This window comes from Drosophila suzukii, chromosome 2L (genome assembly GCF_043229965.1).
Source record: "Drosophila suzukii chromosome 2L, CBGP_Dsuzu_IsoJpt1.0, whole genome shotgun sequence".
Lineage (NCBI taxonomy): Eukaryota > Metazoa > Arthropoda > Insecta > Diptera > Drosophilidae > Drosophila > Drosophila suzukii.
Window position 1 is genome coordinate 21,624,235 of NC_092080.1, and position 20,034 is coordinate 21,644,268.

The 20,034-nt window shown below is 44.2% G+C and overlaps 1 protein-coding gene across 4 annotated transcripts; it reads left to right on the forward strand.

Annotated features, from left to right (window-relative positions):
• The first annotated feature begins 440 nt into the window (after positions 1-440).
• On the forward strand, positions 441-17,965 carry salr (spalt-related). 4 transcript variants are annotated; one of them, XM_017089908.4, is made up of 8 exons: positions 8,241-8,513; positions 8,566-8,658; positions 9,359-12,023; positions 12,861-13,021; positions 15,813-16,065; positions 16,129-16,361; positions 16,437-16,634; positions 17,129-17,965. In XM_017089908.4, exons 3-8 carry the CDS (start codon positions 9,428-9,430, stop codon positions 17,486-17,488), a joined length of 3,801 nt encoding a protein of 1,266 aa, XP_016945397.3. In that variant the 5' UTR covers positions 8,241-8,513; positions 8,566-8,658; positions 9,359-9,427; the 3' UTR covers positions 17,489-17,965. The 4 variants fall into 4 exon arrangements, with proteins under 4 accessions (XP_016945396.3, XP_016945397.3, XP_016945395.3 ...); XM_017089906.4 differs by having other exon boundaries at positions 8,575-8,658; XM_017089907.4 differs by lacking the exons at positions 8,241-8,513; positions 8,566-8,658 and adding an exon at positions 441-1,293.
• Positions 17,966-20,034: the final 2,069 nt, after the last annotated feature.

Genomic DNA, 20,034 nt, shown 5'->3' on the forward strand with positions numbered 1-20,034 from the left:
AGAGAAAAAAGCTAAAGAAAAAAATAAGGGCCTGCGTCGACGTTGCTCCGCCTAAAGTTGTCATAATTTGCTATATATGCGTTTTTATTTATTTGCCGATCCGCTGCGCACGTTCATAAAAAACGAAGACGTTTCGTTGGATTACTTTTATGTGTGTTTTTTCACCGCTCTCTCTTCTGAGAGGGGGAGAGCGCGAGGTTAGAGGAGCACAGCTATAGGTGCGCCACACACCAACAGCCCTGTTAGCGCTAGCCTAACATTCGAACTGCAGTCTTATACGCCATTTCCCCAGCTGTTATCTGTTAACAGAGGCGGAGAGTGGAGAGAGGAGAGCCCCCGAGAGAGAGAGAGAGAGCGGGCGGCAGAGAAGCTTTCGCTGCTGCGAATTTTGGCGGCCACGGTGGGCAACTCCTGTTTTTCCCCCGATTGCGATTCCATAGAGCGCCGTCGACGCTCCGGCTCGCAGGACGTCGCTGCCTCAGTCGCCATCGCCATCTGCCATTTGCTCTCCGGCCGCGCGGGGGCGCCACTCGCCAACGCAGTCGCCAAAAAGGACACTCGTTTTCGCCACCACTCAACTCGCCTCGCCTCGCCTCGGTTTTCGAGATTCTCGATTCTCGTTTCGCACTCGTTTCCAGCCCGAGAATTCGATTCGATTCCCGATTTCGATTCTTGGCCATAGTTTCAGTCGGCGAGCCAAAAAGCAGCCTGCCAGTCGAGAGCGCCTTTCCCAGAACTCAGAACCCAGAACTCAGAACCCCAGTTAACCAGTTAACCAGTACCATCCAGAACTGAATCCCAAAGATTGCAAATACCACTTGGGGTCTAACGGTACCGCAGTGCGTTTTTATTACCGCCGCCTCCGCTGCTACGCATATATATATATACGCATCTACACATATATATGCGCACACGGACGCGCCGTGGTGTGCGTGCGGGGGGCGGGGGCATGCGTGCGAGTGTGTGTGTGTGGGCCGAGCGGTCGCGCGTGTTTAATTAATCATAAAATCTACATAACAAGCCGCAAAAGTAAAAAGTAACTCGCCAAAAACAGCAAAACAAATACATAAAACAAACAAAGCCCAAGGAAGGTGGGAAAGAGAGGGCTGCAGAGAGGGAGGGGGCCGGCGAGAGGGGGATAATGTGCAATAAACTCGATTTTGGAACCAACTATATCCTGTGCAAAAAACTAACACTGCTTTTCCGACGGCATCCGCAATATACTCAACTTCACAGAATGATGCTTACCAAAGGATACTAAGTGCGAGGAGGAGAAAAAGGAGCAGCAATCAAGTGAGTTTTTATATTTTTACTAACATTTACAGAAGTTTTTAATAAATTATATTATAATTTTAATTTACTAAATTTATAAATGGTTATTTCCTGAGTTGTAATTAGTCAAGTAGATCAACAAACAACAAAGACTGTAATTCCTGAAAATAACTTAAATTTAAGTTTCATATTTCAAATATCTTGTGGCTTTACTATTTTGTAAAGGTGAATAAGGTTGAATTTAAGTGGATTTACATACTGTTCAAAGATTGCTAAAGCTAAAATTATTATTAAAAACAAAACAAAAATTTTAAATAGGGTTCCTAACGTCATAAAAAGTATACCGCCAAACTCATGGTTCTTAATCAAAAGTTGTCTACAATTAAAGTTCTAATAATTGTCTGAATTCCAGAAACTTAAAGTTAAAGCAATATTTATTAAAACTTTATAGGTAGTGAAAATATGAATACATATCTTACGGACCGTTGCAGAGACTTACGGTTCCGGAATTTAAAATTGGAAAAGATAAAGTACTTGGGGAACATTTATAAGGCGACGCCTAAAACTCACTTCAACTTTAATCTATTAAAACGAAAATTCAGTTAATACCAAACTAGCACATCTCCCCAAGGAATGTATTATATTAATGGTGTAGTGTAACGGAAAGGAAATTGAAGTAATAAAATTTAAGGGAAATAGTGCGCATAAGGTCTTGAATTATTCTGGTGATTTTGTGAAAGAACTGTGACAGGTTTCAACCCCTTTGTGTGAGAAAAATCTTACTTGGCTCTGCTTTCCCTTCGATTTGCTTTATGTGCAACTGAGTGTAAGGAAACTTTAATTTGAAAGATGTGTGAGATGAGTTTTTTGTGAAGTAAAATACAATAAAAAATGGGAATATTTTCATGATAGTATACTGTAGTTACAGGTTTCAGCTTTAAGCTTCTTATTAGCTCTTCAAGTTTGGGTTTTAATGTCCTTAATTGCATTAAATTGCCAACATTTTCCATTTTAGTTACAATTCATGAAGCAAAGTATAATAATATAGGGGTATATTTATACAGGTTTTATCCCTAAACTTCTTATTAATACTTTAACTTTGGCTTTTAATGCATTACATTGTCCAAATGTTCGGTACCATTCAATCCTTTATAATCATTTTAAGTACATATTTGGGCATATGTTTTTAAAGGTATCCCAGATAAAGAACGGCTATAGTAAATCATCAGACCCATATAAAAAATACGAGATATTTATTTTAAATTGTAAACTAGTGTCCAGAGGGCCATTTATATTACAAGGGGCTTTTACCCTTGTAATACATATGTATGTAAAATTTAGAGAGCTAATAATTTTCGATTGATTCGGTTATATAGAATAAAATCTGTAAATAATTATTTCAGCTTTCATTTGTCAATATCTCAGAACAAATCAAAAGCAACTTGGGGTAAAGCGAAAATTATTTATGTAGATTGTACAATGCATATATAGTACATAAAATATATTATCCTGATGGATGTTGACTCCTCTTAACGCACACAAGTGCCATGACTTTGAAAGATGTGTGTGTGTACAAACACTCTTGGCATCTGAGTAACCTACAAATTGGGGAATACATATTGCGCTAGATCGAAATAGAGCTCGGGGCTACTTTTCTATATGCACCTCTGCAGCTTCCCTTGACCCCCTCCCCTGACTCCCGTTGCCTAGATTATTTAACTTTGACACTTTATGCGAGGACATGCAACTGCAACGGAGCACCCGAAAGTTGCATGTTGGGCTTATGTCAAAGTTAACATAAATACAACATCTTTGTGCCCCAAAGGTGGCCGGTGGGCGGGGCAAGGGGGTCAAGGGGTCGTTGTTCCTTGTCTCTGCCCAAGGATATGACATGGGATGTGTGCTCGGGTGTGTGCTTGTTATGCAATGACAACAACATGAGCAAGTCGAACAATATCCCAAGCCAATGGAACAGCATCAAGAACATGTCAAGAAGAAAATTAACATTGGAATAGGGAGGAACATGGCTTTAGGTGGGAGGAGAAATACTCTCAGCGACATTGGCCATCTAGGGTTAAACGAAAAGATGACAGGTGTCAAGTCAGTGTGTCACAGATGCATCGATTGATGGGGGAAATGCAGTCTTGTGCGGAGATGTTAGAGCAGTTTCAATCCAGCCACAATTGAAGCAATAAATAATTCACAATCATGCAGTCTGCTGCAAGCCAGATACAAAGATACATATGGGCCGACGAAATTCTCCTCGAACGGCCCTCGTGCATTTATTGTTTTATTGTTTTAATTAATTTATGAGTCGCGCGATTTCAGTTCAGCGTCTATTTTTTGCTCCCTCCTAGTTGGCCTGGCGATAAATTCATTTGTAAAAATTCGAAGCTCTTTAGCCAGAGTCTATCTCTCATTTTTCTCGCCCACCATTTGGCTTTTCATCCACCCCCCTTTACCCCTTTGGATTATATATTTGATATACAATTTATTTTCATTTTAATAATAAATACGACGGCAGCGAGGAATACTAAAAACCAGCGAGCCAAGCGGACACGGGGCGGATGAAATATTTATTTTGTGTTATGACAGAAATGTGCGGCCATAGAGGCTATATAAAAATGTATCTATCAGATAACCCTTCCCCCCACACCCCTCCACCATAGTTAGCGGCATATTTTGTAGCTTTTGAATGCGAATATTTGGCGAAAATGTTTTTATTATTCGCAGCGTGATTCTGTAATGTGGGCCATTGAATCCGACACAACGACCATCCTCGCATGCGAATCTATCTGTCTATATATCAATCCATCTGCACCCCGCACTCCCCGGTTTTTAGATCAGCGGGCCTTCAAAAATATGCAGCTATATCATGCATTTCTGCATTTGTGAATTTTCAATTTAATTCCGCTCGCTAATTCAATAAGCCGCATAAATTGAATTTTTATGGCTTTTTCGTTGCGCAAGTTTATTAGTTGGATTCCATTATAACACTGTTAGAACCTGCCCGAATTTAGCCGAGTTGCCTTTTTATTGTTTTCTGTCGGGGTAATAAACCAAATTCAATTCATATTCATCAAAACAAAATTCGGCTTTGCCAGCTTGTCCTAAATTACGGAAATGAATAACGAAAAAATGCGACGGAATTAATAAAGAAATCGATTTACTAAAATTGATTTTATTCTGGATCTACACGTTTTGCGGCGGAATTACTAATTATAGCTAGAATTAGCGGACAAATGTATAGACTCTATTAATAACGTGATTCAATACGATAAAAGGTTTTTGATTGAGCCCATTATACAAAGAGTTTAAAAAAATTCCTACAAAATTATAACTCAGTAATATATGTTGTATCTTAATTACTTAATAGAATTATACAAAAATTCTGTACTTTAAGTAAATTAAGTAAATTGCTTCTTTGTGGAACTATACAATATTTTTTTGAATGTAGATTTAGATATGAAAAATAAAACGGTTCTCTAAAAATAACATTTAATAGTAATTTATAACATAATAGTATAATAACATTTACACAACTTGTTAAAAAGTATGCATTTTGGTAGTAAATAATATTAAAATGAGTTCTCAACTCAAAAAAAGATAATCAAGATTATCTAAAAACAAAGTAAAACTATTCAATTGAGTTCAAAACTCAATGAAGGATAGTCCAGATTATCTTAAAATAAAGTAAAACTTGTTGATAAAAGCATGTTCTTAAGAAAATACAAAAGCACCCCAATTATTAAAACACTAAGGATCCCTAAACCTCCCTAAAACCTTAAGGAACCAAAAAGTAACAAAACAGGCAGAAAACTGCTTCGTTTAACTGCCATTTCCTGCAAAAATAAGACTGAAGTTCAAGAATTCGGAAACCAAATCTGCCCCGTTTCGTTGTCCTTCTTAATTGCCAAAAATGGAAGCAAAACCTGGCAAAACAAGAAGGTAGAAACAGAATGTGGCTACTTGAATGCAATTATTTCCTTCGTTTATGAGTAATTAAAACGAAAAGAGAGCGAGTCGAGGGCTGGCAAAATATCAAAAATGGCCATTCACGTGTGGGCGGTGGGAGGGGCGTGGCAGGGGTACAAACAAGTGTCCAACGTGCACACACACACACATGTACGCCTGTGTGAGTGCCCTGGTACTTTGCATAGATTGTCCACTTTAGATTAAGCCATGAATAATTTATGTGCGTCTTTTATGATTTTAATTGTTTGCAATGGCAGCTTAACAACTCCACCAACAACCCCGTATTATTCCTCTCAAACAAAAACGAAATGGCAAGGAAGCAGAAGAAACGAGCGGCGAAAGCGGAGGCCAAAACAAAGTAGCGCCCCAAAAGCAAATGCAAAACAATACAAATTCATCTACAAGGCTTTTTTAATCGGACTCCCCTGTCTGTGTGCAGTATCTGTGTGAGTGGTCTGTGTGCCTGTATGCGTTTGGGTATCTCAACTTGCCTGCTTCCCAGCCCATTCATTCATTTCCAGACCCTTCTGCCCGCCCTTCTGCCCCTCCACACACAGACATTTGCATTCCCCCACACAGATACGCACTCACACACTCACCCATCTTGAATACAGAGGTGTGTGTGGCGCTTAACCCCCCGCTGGGCTCAACTGGTTGAATTGACCGTCTCCGCCGTCTGGCGGCGTTCCATTTCGCTTCTTTCTCAAAAATTATATGAAAATTATACCAATTCAACTCATAAAATTTTTTCAGCTTAATAAATTTGCAGACATTTTGTAAGGGGACCCCTGGAAATGGGAATTCTGAACTGGTAACTGGTGACTGGGAACTGGGAACTTGAATTGCCCCGGGTTCGTTGTTGTTATTGGCTGCCCCTGTGGCTCGGACATATTTTCGCTTGGGAAGCGAGAGGCTTTCATGCAAAATGGTCAATGCTGAAGTGGCCTTAAGTCCCCCGACCTCTCACAGTACCGCAAACATATATATGTGCTACTATATACCGGGCACATCGGGGAGCGTTAACCAGACGCAGTTGCCTTGCTTAAGCGAAGCTCATAAATTTGCCTCAAACAATTTCCCACTTTTTTTGCCCTGCTTCTTCAACCGTTTTTATTTCCCATATTTTCTCTGGCTTTTTTGGAAAGTCAATTCAGTGGGAGGAAAAAAGCGTGGGGTTCAGGTTCACCTTGCTGGAGTTTTTCTATAAACCCGGCATGTGTCAGGTGAAACTGGTGTGGCTATTTATCACACAATCCGCTCAAATGAATCATGCTTCTGTGGGAAATACCGGAATGTGTTTTTAAATTAAAGCTATCACATTAGAATATATATTTATTGAAAAAATCAGATATCTTAAAGATACCGTATACGTAAGTTTAGATACCTATGCTTAGAATCGAAGAATTTTATTCATTTTTGTTGAAGATGTAAATAAAACCATTTGTATTCCCAATAACAATACATTATTTTTCTTAAAATTTAAGGATCATTTTAATTTAAGAGCATAGAATCCAGTTTTAGATTATGTTTGGGTTATTTAACGGAGAATATCAGAAGTTCGTAGTATTTTAATAGGTTCTTACTATAACTCTTTGAAAACGTTTTTGATCAAAATCATCGGGCAAGTCAAATTATATATCTATAAATCTTATAAAGTTGTGTAACACCTTTTAACTCATTTTTAAAGTAGGATTATGTTAACTGCATTAGGGACAAATAATTCGTGGATGATAATTTCTTCGATATGTATAAATATGTATAACTTTTCTGTCAGAATTGGCGCTAGCTGCCCCGAAAATCCCCGATCCCATAAAGTGATGTCCGTGGATGGACTGGCAGTCGTTCGTGTTCGATCGACGGTTGAAACAACAGACTTCAATCAAGATCTCGCATTCCGTTTCCCTTTCGCCCCCTCCGATAGACTTCCAAAGTGTCTGTTTACGTTGGATTCGGGTTCATTCATTCGATGGCTCCTAAAACAGAGCAGCCAATTGGCCCCGGATATATGTACTGTGCCATCAATCAATCAAGAGAATTGCAATGAATTTTGATCAATATCCGCTGAAGACGTTTCGGGGGGCTAAGCAGCATATATACTCAACCATAATTCACGATTTGGACGAATGATTGACGCCGTGTTGATTCCGGACTTTACAAGAAAGACCGGGCCCGAGAAATCCGAAAGATTTAGAGTTCCTTTCGAGAGGCTGGGACCACCTGCTGACAGGAAACTTTGGCTATTCCACTTTTCCATGGGCTTTTCCGTGGAGTGACAAAGGAAATGAAGGCTTGAAACTTTTTTGATGGAATCCCACCGCAGACTCCTGAAACTTCTTAAAGCTCCAATAGAGGTTGCCGAGGTAATTGCGGAAGTTTTATGTTTTTGGCTGTGCGTAAATCGCTCAAGAAATCAGCTCAAGTGGAATAAGTTGTGGCCCGGCTCACTTTAGTTTCGGTTAACACTTTCGCCCAGGCCCAGACTTTGGTTCTTTGGGGGCCAACTCCACCTCGTCTTAACCCCCTAAAATCCCCACCGCCCCTGCATTAAACAAATTGATTTCCGATGAGCCCATCGGCATTGATAGAAATAGTGGAGTCGATGTGTGTGCGCCGATGATTTCGAGTGCGTCGAATCGATATAGCCACGCATCCGAGTACGGACCCTATTGTAGCTGTATCTTCATCTGTATCTGTATCTGGCGAGTGTTTACCTTCGCCAATAAATTCTGTTAATTGCCGGGAAATAATCATAAAGCAATCGACCGTAATGCGGATGGGATACCCGTGCAAGCCTTATTTTCTGGTCTTCGGGGCTTTGGAGAATCAGGGAAATCGAGAATATGTGGCCCTGTTGAAAGTGTAACTCAGAAACGGTGTGGAATTATGTTGAAATCGATTTGCTCCGAAATTTATGCGGCGCGTACATCGAACACTTTAGTTGGAATTGGGCAACCCTCGTCGGAAACTCCCCCAAGTTGGCCATTCATATACCGTCTGATGTCCGATTAAATGTGTACAAATTCATAGTCAAGTTCGTTCCATAATGCCGACCACCGGAAGATTCATGAATAACTGGTTGTATTTGGGAGTTCGCTGTGGCATCTTCCTTGCAGGAAAAAGATTCTACACCAGACGGCAATCCAATACCCGGTTAGCTCTGGACTTCCCCAGTTTCAAAATGAGATTACAAAAGTCAAAAGAATCATTAAATCTGCGTAGTGCAATGTATTAAGGTTATCAAGTGTATGCTTCTGCCATGTTCCGAGGTAAGGTGTATATTTATAAGGTATATATTCTAGATAAAACATTCGGCTTGAGACTTTACAGTATATCATGACCCTCTTTTGATGTCGCTGAACGGATTATTTTTACCATGGTTATATCTCGGTAGCCGATATCTGCCGGCGTCAGGTAAATTAGGTGGAATAATTCGACAGATTCGACACACAAACTCAATCATCTGGGTAGGCTGAAAGTTATGCTGAGTGATTCCGTGTAATAAATCAATAAATTACCCACTCTTACGCGAATGGCTCATGCAAAACTCTTTTGGGTTCCTCCAACCCGGTCAAGAGTCCACGCCAACTCCGTAATATCCAAATTCTCGCTCCAGCCGCGAGTCCAGATCGCAGGCTGCTATTAAGTTATACGCGACTAACCATATGCGCCCGGTTCATTTATTCAACGTCTAAAATTGCGACACGCCGCTATTCATATATTCAAAAATTTATCATAAAGCCTGACCGGGCACCCCTTACGTGACGGATCCGTCCATATGCATATATAATATCTTGCTAAATAACACTGCGCAACTTGATTTCGAAGTGGGTAATTTTCCCTGGAAACATTTGTAAAGGAATGTGTCTTAAATTGTATAGTTATTAAAAATATTGTATATATTACTTTTGTAGTTGTATCATAACTACATTATCTAAGCCAAACTCTATTTAATAAATACTTGTTAAAAATAATTTACTTACCTTTAATTGATTTATCTCCAACCGAAAATCACAAACATTTGTATTTGCTGACCAGTGTTGCTGGCGGGAAAATCGGAAAATGTGCGTTTCTCACAAGATTTTCCCTATATCTTCTCCCCTTTCGTTGCCAGGGTGCAGTCCATGAGCAGACTTCAACGGCAATTGGGATCAGGAGGTGAGCGCTTCCGATCGAGAGGATAATGTGTTCAATATTTCGCAACCGCATCAATTATCGTGGGACTGGCGGCACCAGGAGCGGCAGCGGGGAGCGGGAAAGGGACAGGGATCGCGATCGGGAGAGGGACAGGGATAGGGACGCCCTGCTGGCCAAGGAACTGGATGCGGATAGCAACAACAATGGCACCGAGCCGCAAATGGAAACGGAAGCGGTTCCGGAATCCGATACGGAGAGGGAAGTGGCCGAGGAGCACGGCGAGGATCACGGGGATCTGGAGAACAGCAACGAGGCCCTGGACCTCTCGCTGATCTCGTCCAGCGGTCGGGAGTCCCTGCCAGGCAGTGGTCACGTCTCGCTGGAGGCCCTACAACATACCAAAGTGGCGGTGGCCCAGTTCGCGGCCTCGGCGATGGCCGGTAACCACCAGTCCGCCGACCTGGCCATGGTGCAGTCCACCATCTTCAATGTGCAGCGGCAGCATCTGATGCAGCTGCAGCTCATTCAGCACCTGCAAAGTCAATTGAAAAGGGCCGAGGCAGTCGCCTTGGGCAGGCAATCCCAGAGTGACGAGGAGGAGGACGAGCCGGAGCCCAAGAAGCAGCTGGCCAATGGCCTGAAGGAGGAGGAAGAGGAGCAGGATCAGGAGCTGGAGCAGGATCAGGAGGTGGAGCCGCGACGGGAGGAGAGTTCAAAGACTGACAAGAGGGCGACTGAGGAGAGGAAGGCGGAGCCGGAGGGCTACCAACCCATGATGTGCGACATCAGCTCGAGCCTGGCATCGAGCATCATCACCAACCACGAACCCCCAGCCGCTAACGAGCCCAACTGCCTGGAGATGCTGCAGCGGCGAACGGAGGAGGTCCTGGACTCCGCTTCCCAGAGTCTACACGCCGCCCAGATGCAGGAGGAGTACTCGGAGTACGCCTCCAAGGAGGCTCAGAGTCGCGGCGAAATCTTCAAGCACCGCTGCAAGTACTGCGGGAAGATCTTCGGCAGCTACTCGGCCCTGCAGATCCATCTGAGATCGCACACCGGCGAACGTCCATTCGTTTGCAATGTCTGCGGCAGTAAGTTTACCACGAAAGGCAACCTGAAGGTGCACTACCAGCGGCACACGCAGATCTTTCCACCCATGCTGTTGCCACCGGGAGTGGCGCCCAACGTGGGGCACTCGGGTCAGGGTCAAGCGCAGGCCGATCAGTATCCTATTCGCCTGCCTTTCGTGCCCCCGGGGGCTCCATCGGGTCAGGAGCCGGTTCAACAGCAGGTGGACGAGCCAGAGGAGGTCAGGCAGGAAGCTCCGATTCCAGTTCAGCAGGCAGAGGATCTCAGCAAGCCAGTGGTGAAGGAGAAGGAGAAGTCCCACTCCCCCGTGGAGCGAGTAAAGACCCCCAAGGAGGTCAAGCCAGAGGTTCAACCGACACCACTGGAGAAGCCTGAAAAGGAGGTCTCCAAGCCGGTGGTGACCCCATCGCGACGAAATGGTTCTGTCCGGAAGCGACAGACCAGCAGTGCTGGCAGTCCTCCTCAGGAGGACAGGGAGAGGGATCTGGCCGAGCACTTGCACATAGCCAAGCTGGTGAGACGCTCTTCCTCCAGCCGAGAATCTCAGCCGGCGGAGTACTCGCTCGCCCAAATGGAACGCATCATCGACAAGTCGTGGGAGGACCTCATCGAGATCGACAAGACGTCGGAGACCTCGAAGCTGCAGCAGCTGGTGGACAACATCGAGAACAAGCTGACCGACCCGAACCAGTGCATCTTCTGCCAGAAGGTCATGTCCTGCCGCAGTTCCCTGCAGATGCACATTCGCACCCACACTGGCGAGCGCCCATTTCGCTGCAAGATCTGCGGCCGGGCCTTCGCCACAAAGGGAAACCTGAAGGCCCACATGAGCATACACAAGATCAAGCCGCCGATGAGGAGCCAGTTCAAGTGTCCCGTGTGCCACCAGAAGTTCTCCAACGGCATCATCCTGCAGCAGCACATTCGCATCCACACCATGGACGATGGCAGCGGTGGCCAGGGAGTTCCTCCAACAAATCCTGGCGAGGCTGAACGGCTGGGCATCGAGGATCAGAACTCGAACAAGTCGCTGGGCACCTCCGATACCTTGGACTTCTCCACCACCATTTCGGACCACTCGGGTCAGAGATCAGAGTCTTCGCAAGGCGGTGACTTCGATGAGTTCATGACCATGGACAGTACTGATGACTCCAGGGACAACTCAAGTGCAGCCACGGCCACGCCCCATCCCCTGGAAAGGGAGAGGGATAGGGAGAAGGAGCGGGAACGGGAACGGGAGCGAAGGGTTCCCAACGATGGCTCCGATGAGAGATCTCATTCCAATCCCGATCTGGCCGGAGGACGCAGCGAGAGTGGGGAGATGCCCGCCATGGATCTCTCCTCGCCCTCTTCAGCCACCGGACGCATCTTCGGAAGTGGGCTGGCGAATGGAGCTGTGGGTGGAGGATCGGGCGGTGGAGGTCTTCCCATGCTCGGAATGCCCATGCCCCCAAATCTCCTGCTCATGGCCGCTGCCCGCGAAGAAATGCACGCTCTAGGTCACGCTCACGCCAAATTTCCCCTGCTGCCCTTCGGTCCACTTGGATTTATGGGTAAGTCTTATATATATCTTTATTAAGGATCAGTTTTAAGACAGTCCCTTGCATATTTTGGTGGTATTTCAATAACCAAAAGTACTTTTTCATTCGAAAAAAATGTTATTAATAGTTCTTAGAACAGATTTCTAACCACCTTTGTCTGCTCGAAAGTAACCCTTTGCCCATTTTAATATATTTATAGTCCTATCTATGATTTGATTTTCTTATTAAGAACAAAATACAATGTAAAGCTTCCTTTATATATTCTGCCAATTAAAATGGGAACACTTCATGGACGCCCCATTCAATCCAATTGCCTTATAGTTCTATAGATATATAAAGTCCAAAGATATATAAATAAATCCGGCAAACTGCGTATCTGTGCGTCGCCACACTTGACATTAACTTTCTTCTCCGTCCGCTTTCGGATGCGAGATGACAAAGCCTCTTTGTCTGCCACCTTTGACCCCGTCAGCGTTTGCCAAGCAACGCGGAGTGGAAGTGCGATAAATCTGCGATCTGGGCGCGACATAACTCAATTGGACCGAGACAAAGCATCCGCAGAGCACTTCGCACCACTCCACCCAGCTCCATCCCAATCCATGTCTGATATGCCTATGCCAAATTCCGCAATTTATTTATAAACATTGGCGCATTCCCGAATCGAGGCGCAGAGGCGCAAGCGATCGAGCAGCGATCTGTCGCCTCATTATGTCACAACCTTTTACGCGGATGGATATTTATTATATCTGCGATCGCGGCGAGCGACATTCGGCAGCACGTGGCGGGAATTATGTGTCCCCCACTGACCTCGCGAGTAACTCTTTGTCTGCATCCCGCCCCCATCCGCAGGTCTGCACCCGCCCCCCAATGTGTGCAATCTCTGCTTCAAGATGCTGCCCAGCCTGGCCGCCCTGGAGAGCCATCTGCAGAGCGAACATGCCAAAGAACCGGCGACGGGCCACGCCCTTCGCCCCCACAGCAGTGAAGCTGGATCGCCGTACGGTGCCAAGGTAAGTGTTAAACATTCAATCCTTGATAAATCCTAAAGAATTCGCGTTCATATTTTATTGAGAAATGTATTTTGGGCATTAAAAAAATTATACCCTTGACAAAACCTGAAGAATTCGCATTATTATCTCATTGAATAGTTTATTAAGACCGCTTTATTATTAAAAAAAAGCAAAAATGCCGAAGAATTCGCGTTGTCGCACAATCAGCTTTTCCTGTATTGCGAATTCAGTTTTCCCTTTCCAATGCAATCCACTAATTACTTCCATAGCTTACCATTGAGCAGCATTCCCTGCTCCAATATTAAGAAGTGTATTTTAAGCATTACAAATATTAAACCCTTGATAAATCCTGAAGAATTCGCGTTCTTATCTCATTGAAAAGTTTATTAATACCGCTAAATTATTAAAAATAGCAAAAATGCTGAAGAATTCGTGTTGTTGCACACTCAAGCTTTTCCTATATTCCGCATTCAGTTTTCCCTTTCCAATGCAATCCACTAATCACTTCCATAGTTAACCATTGAGCAGCATGCCCTGCCCCAATATTGAGAAATGTATTTTGAGCATTACAAAAACTAAACCCTTGATAAATCCTGAAGAATTCGCGTTTTTATCTCATTAAAAAGTTAATTAAGACCGCTAAATTATTAAAAATAGCGAAAATGCTGAAAAATTCGCGTTGTTGCACACTCAAGCTTTTCCTATATTCCGCATTCAGTTTTCCCTTTCCAATGCAATCCACTAATCACTTCCATAGCTGACCATTGAGCAGCATTCCCTGCCCCAATATGGGAGCACTTACATCACATCCAGCCAGCCTAATCCCACCTCAACTCTCGCTTTGAGAACTAGTGCCACCTGGCGGCGATAGAGAGTTCGAATCGATTCTTCGGGCCTGCCTTGGTCATGATTAATTAAAATGTTCACGGGTTCAGCTCGCTCCTGGGGTTGGCTTGATTTGGCCAAATATGGATGGAGCACAGCCCGTTTTGGCCGCGACCATACAAATTATGAGCACATTATTAATTGCCCGGCGTGTTCGCCTCGTCACTGGCTGGGCCTTATTATGAAGAAATTGTGGCCAACTTGCATAGCTTCGCCTTAATTGTTGGCGTTCCGCTTTGCGGCCTCCGCCCGGCCAAGTTGGGGCTGCAAATGGAAGCCCAGACCCAGACCCCAGGCTCCCGGGCTCCCAAGTTCATCTGCAGAGGAGAGAGCTTTAAGTGCCCGGATTACATCGCCCAACAATGCCAATTATTTATTAAAGTGCGTTCGCTGCTCGGATTCTCAGATGGAGTGGTTCTGCTGTGGCTGCCCATAATTTAAGTACAAATGCGAGTATTAATATTTATTTCTGGCCGGGGCACGCAGTGCGGCATTGTCGCTCTATGACTAATGACATCGTTCATTATGGCTTACATTCTTGGAGTATTTCCAAAATTGAAAGCGAATGTCTCGGCACAGGGGCGGAATTTGAGGGGCGGCTATTAACTAGTGGTGGGAATTTTACGGTATAATTTAGTTTGTTATTAAAATTAATTTATAATCAAATATTTTTTAAAATGAGTATCTAGTTCTTAAGTCACTTAAATGCGTGTTTATATTGGGTAATATTGTTCATAACTTTTTTTTTATGCTTCTGTAAAAGTTGTATACTCGTATTAAACTTTTCTTTTTTAGAGTTCTTTCGGTTATTCTTTTGCAACTGATCAATTTTTAGACCCCTGGCCTTCTTTATTTTGCTTTCAATGCAAGTGCAGTGTAAATGTATTTGAAGATAAAATGTTTTTATTAACTTCTTCTTGTAAAGAGTTACTTTTTAGATATGTTAGAGATTTATAAAATATTTATTTTGTTATCCCCTAACTGACTAGATCCGCTCCCTTCGCCTTCTTTATTTTCGTTGCAATGCGAGTGCAGTGTAAATGTCATAACATTTTCAGTTGGTAATCAGCAAGTCGCTGCTACGATCCCCTTTACCCCTTTTCCCCAACGCCAGTGGAGCGACAGACAGCATTTGTACTTCATTGGTTGAGGACCGGCCACGTTCCGTTTTGCTCGCTTAGCACATTGTTGATGATCTAGAGCAGACGAACATCGGATCGGATGGGGATGGGGATGGTATGGTCTGGGAGGAGTGGGAGATGCAGATAGGAGGTGGGCCTGGGGATCGGCATCATCTTTTGGGCTTGAAATTTCTAAATGATTCAAAAATCTTAAGTAATTACGAGAATGCATTATGATGATGCGAAATTTACGACTCCGTCTGGTATGTTTTCGCTCTGGATTGGGGCGATATTTCGGGGGACCTATCGGGGTGATAAAGGGCTACGGGGTGTTGTAGAGATATAGAGGAGCCTGTGCCGGATCGGTGACGGTGTGTGCGATGCATTCAATGCAAATAAATTATGCTACGCTTTATGCAAAATTATTTAATCTTTTGTTCGTCGCGTCTGCTGGGGACACCATCCACTACGTAGTTTGTGCTCTATCCCCAGCCCCTCGCCCAGAATCCCCCTTTCGGCGAACAATTGTTTTGCCATAAAAATATGAGACCCGGCGGCATCGTCTGCGCGAGATAATTAGTTGGCATTATTACACGCGATACACGCGGCATAGAAAAATTGTAAATTATGTTTTTGGCTCTCTCCCGGCTCGCGAAAATAAGATTATTAAGAGGCGCGAGTCTGCCGCAGCGGGATTAACGGCACATTTAACTGAAAATGCGCAGAAATTAGCGCCCGTCGCGAAAGTATCTCGCCCTGTAACTTTGTATCTCATCGCATTTCAGCTCACTCTCAATCCAAATCTGTTTGCAAAGAAGCCGCCGTCGTCGTCATCGGGTGACAAGTTGCCGGAGTCATCCGCCCTGCCCTTTCCCTCTGAGAATCCCCCGGCAACGCCCATCAAGGAAGATCCCGACCAGGAACAGTTGATGGTGGAGGAGGGTGCTTCGGCTGGAGAAGGATCTGGCAATGGAGCTGGCTCGAACTATCCCCAGGAATCCGGTGATGCAGAGCAGTCCCTGATGAAGATGCAGCTCCGTAAGTGATTCCCTAGTACCTCGTAAGCTTCTTTCCAGAATCCTAAGTGTGTCTTCCCATCAGATGCCCATCGCTTTCCTGCCAGTCCCCTCGACTTTCAGCAGGCTTTAATGTCCGCAGGACCTCCGACCTCTAGTTTGGATCCCCCCGTGAATAACAAGCACTTCTGCCACGTCTGCCGCAGGAACTTCAGCTCGAGTTCCGCTCTCCAGATCCACATGCGCACCCACACGGGCGACAAGCCCTTCCAGTGCAATGTGTGCCAGAAGGCCTTCACCACCAAGGGGAATCTTAAGGTAGTTTTTACCAGGGGACTATAATCTTTCTAGCTTTACTCACCTGAGTTCCCCGCGGATCTAACCCACTTTCAGGTGCATATGGGCACTCACATGTGGACGAATCCGACTTCGCGGCGAGGTCGTCGCATGTCCTTGGAGCTACCCATGCGTCCTGGTCCAAACTCGGGACAAGGTCACCCAGGATCGAATGCCGAACAGGAGTTCATGCAGCGAAGACCTGAGCTCTTCTTTCCCTACCTGCCGCCCTTTTTTAACGGACTGCCGCCAAAGGTAAGGAAATTGGGATTTCTTGGGGGACTTATAACATCAAATCTTTAAGCAAGATTGATTATAAGGGTGCTTGTCATAACGTCCAGGGTAATAACGTAACGGGGCTTTTTAACATTTTTAAATGTGTCATTAAGCCCAACTAAAAAGTGTCATCGTGCCCGCGGCTCTTCTGAAACTTTTTAGAAGTGTCATAACGCCCCAAAACTTATAAAAATGTGTAATGTGTATTCAGAATTATTAGGAATACCGATATAAGAATTACCGGTTATTATGCCAACTCTCCACAGCTTATTTATGTTTTAAGAACAATAATACTCGAACCATAATTCTAAGGTGTTATAAGTTTAATGTGTAGGTGATGTCTATAAAAACGACATGGTCATATGACACTAGGCGCTATGAAATGCACCTAGATTATAAGTTATATTATCTGGGAATGGTAACCTTTTTAACTGGTGACTTTCTTTCCTCCTCCATCTCTGAATATTTCTCAGCCTGGTGAACTGAGTCCCGGCGCCTTTCCCAACATACCCCCTCCGCCCTTCGCCAACGGCGGGAAGTATCCATATCCGCCCGGACTCCTGGGCTTTCCGGGCTTCCTGGCCCAGCATCCGTATGGCCTGGAGCGGAGGAGCAGCAGCAAGTCACCCACACCAGAGCCGGCTCAGAGTCCTTCCCTGCGGGAGGAAGAGGGCGCCGGCAACATATGGCATCCACTGAGTCGCATCAAGGTGGAGAACAATCAAAACGAGGCCATGGGCGGCTTCAGCGAGCAGGAGGATCAGCAGGAAGCAGAGGCGGAGGCCCACGGAGGGGACAACGAGGAGTCGGAGTCCAGAGATGCGGAGAAGTAACTGAGAGGAGCTGATGATGAGATCTTAGTCTTGGAACACACATGGTTTTTGTGGAGTACATATCTTGAGCATTACCCTACGCTAAGCTTCAACTAGCACCGACACAAACTCAAACACCCCCCCACACACATATATACGAATATATCCTTTGTGTCTATACATATATATAGTACGGTTAATTGATAGCGATCTTCAAGGCATTTAAATGCATTAAGTTTAGCCGGTAAGTTGTAAAAATAGCGGATCGAGGAACGAACTTGGCTGGAGGAGTCTCTTCAACCGGATCAGGCAGGCTGCGAGGTCAGAACTTAACTAATTTTATGGCTATACCTAGATATATTTAAATACATATACCGATAAATACACGTAATGTAAACTGTGGTAGTTGCATATAAAAAATTGAAATCGAAAAACCGAAAAAAATCGCGACAAGAATGATCAAAAATAAAGCCGGCGTGCGAAATTGCAAAGAAAAAATGTTGTGACGTTTCTTTTCCGGGAAGTGGGAAGCATTCCGCTTGGCATCGAGGATATGGGGATCGAGGATCGCATTTTCGATGGATTCAATAAATTCATGCAAATTGGCAGCTCTGGTAAGTGCGCCTCCTTCGATCGTGCCACATGCCACGCGCAGCCCATTCATCATCCCATTCCCAGTTCCTTCGGGATGACGCCCTCGCCTTGGGACACTTTCCACTCCCAACAGATGTTTTCTTTTTGATTCATTTGCCCAGACGAATTTTGGTCGAAGTGGTCTTTGTGTCTCGCAGATCGCGTAGTCGCAGAACTTTTAATTATTCCCTTGTCATCTTGGCAGCGTCTCTTCCCGCGACGACAATGCAACAAATAATAATTTCTAGACCGCAACAACTTGATGTCGCCGCGAATTATAAATGTTCGCCAAATATGACAGGCGTTGTCTGCCAAAACAATAGACACGACCCGATGCACTCGGACCGGGTTCCTAAGTTCCCGGGAAAGTGGGGCACTCGTGGGGCACAGGGTGAGAAATAAATACCCCATGAAATAATTGACTGAGGGGGGGGACATCAATTGGGCGAAGATTTAAATATCAAAGTGATTAATCGTGAAATGCGGTATTACTGCTTCCTTACTAAGACATTGCACATAATTTCAAAAGATATAATATTATAAGAATTCGTCATTTAAGTAAAAACTTATTGTTGCACTGTTGTAGCTAACAAAGCATCAAAAGAACTACAATGAAAGCAACCAAGGTCTTTATACAATTTCTAAGTATCAGTGACTAGGCGTATAATGAAAATGTTGTATATCTTAGCAAAAAGAAAGATTTATAGGAAAATTGTAATACAATTTTAAAGATCAAAAAATCTCCGCCAGATTTATTAGAGTTTGAACCCGACTCATTTACATTATTAATTGAGTATAATTAATAAATTTGACTCAGCTCCTTCTGACTAAAGTTTCTCTAGAGGGCATGTTAGCCATTTCCATCAGGCAGTGTCTGCGAATTCCAGCCATCAACTTGCACATAAACACCTCCAAACATTGCAACCCTCTGTTTTGGCATTGCAGCTCGAATGTTGCTTTGCTGGCAATTCCATTTTCCACAATGTTGCACTTTTCCCGAGAAATTTAGCTCATTTCATGGGCGCACATATTTCATATGCGGCCGTAAAGTGTCTCGAATGGGAAAAATTAGGGGTATGGGGATGGGGATGGCGAAGATCGGGGGCTATTAACAGCCCCACGGCTGGAGCCATTAACTCCGGGCCGCGAAGCAGAAGGTGGTGGCTAACGAAACCGGCCTCCTGCATCGAAACGGGCGATGAGAAATTGTGCCATGTCTGGCCGGGATCCCCGGCTAAATTCAAGATCACGCCGGTGCGCAGACATAATTTTCATGATCATAATTTGCCCGCCGCTTGGCAGCCGTCGGGCATCTTAATAACCTCATTTCATTTCTAGATCTGCTCCCGGGTTCCATCTTCGGGCTGCATTATATTTATTTTGCGTGCAATTTGTTTGATCTCTGCGCGTAATTAACTCTGTCTGCATGCAACGCGTCGTCCGAAAACGGTCTATGAATAATAACCCGGCCCCAACTCCGAGGGAGAAATATATGCACACTTAAATATTTCCCGGCGAATTATGATTTTTCGTTTGATGGCCACCGAGAGAGCGAGATTGGCATACCGTATCGCACTTTGAAGTGTGTCTAATTGGGCGCCAGTTAAACGAGTCCTGAGAGTCCGTGGGTCCCACATCGATATCATAGATAAATTGATGTGGAAAGTATAATATCAAGAAGTGATACTTTTCAAATTTTATATATACAATACATCTTCTTAGGTTTTTTTTTAGTTTTTTCATTTGTTTATAAGCTGACAGAGAAATATATAAGTACATTGTTCTTGAATTGAGAACATTTGTTCTTAAAAACCACGGAAGCATATTTTGGCTTCAATGTTTTTAATATCAGAACCAAATGGTGGGATGAGAGAAGTTAAATTGAGTTTTTCACATTTTTTGATGGACTATTAATTTAGTTGTTGAGATAAACA

Excerpts from the sequence above, each read along its gene's own strand:
- salr (XM_017089907.4), top strand. The coding sequence starts at position 9,428 with ATGTGTTCAATATTTCGCAACCGCATCAATTATCGTGGGACTGGCGGC. Across the intron at positions 12,024-12,860 it reads CGGTCCACTTGGATTTATGG|GTCTGCACCCGCCCCCCAAT; the intron begins GTAAGTCTTATA and ends CCCCATCCGCAG. Across the intron at positions 16,362-16,436 it reads CCACCAAGGGGAATCTTAAG|GTGCATATGGGCACTCACAT; the intron begins GTAGTTTTTACC and ends ACCCACTTTCAG.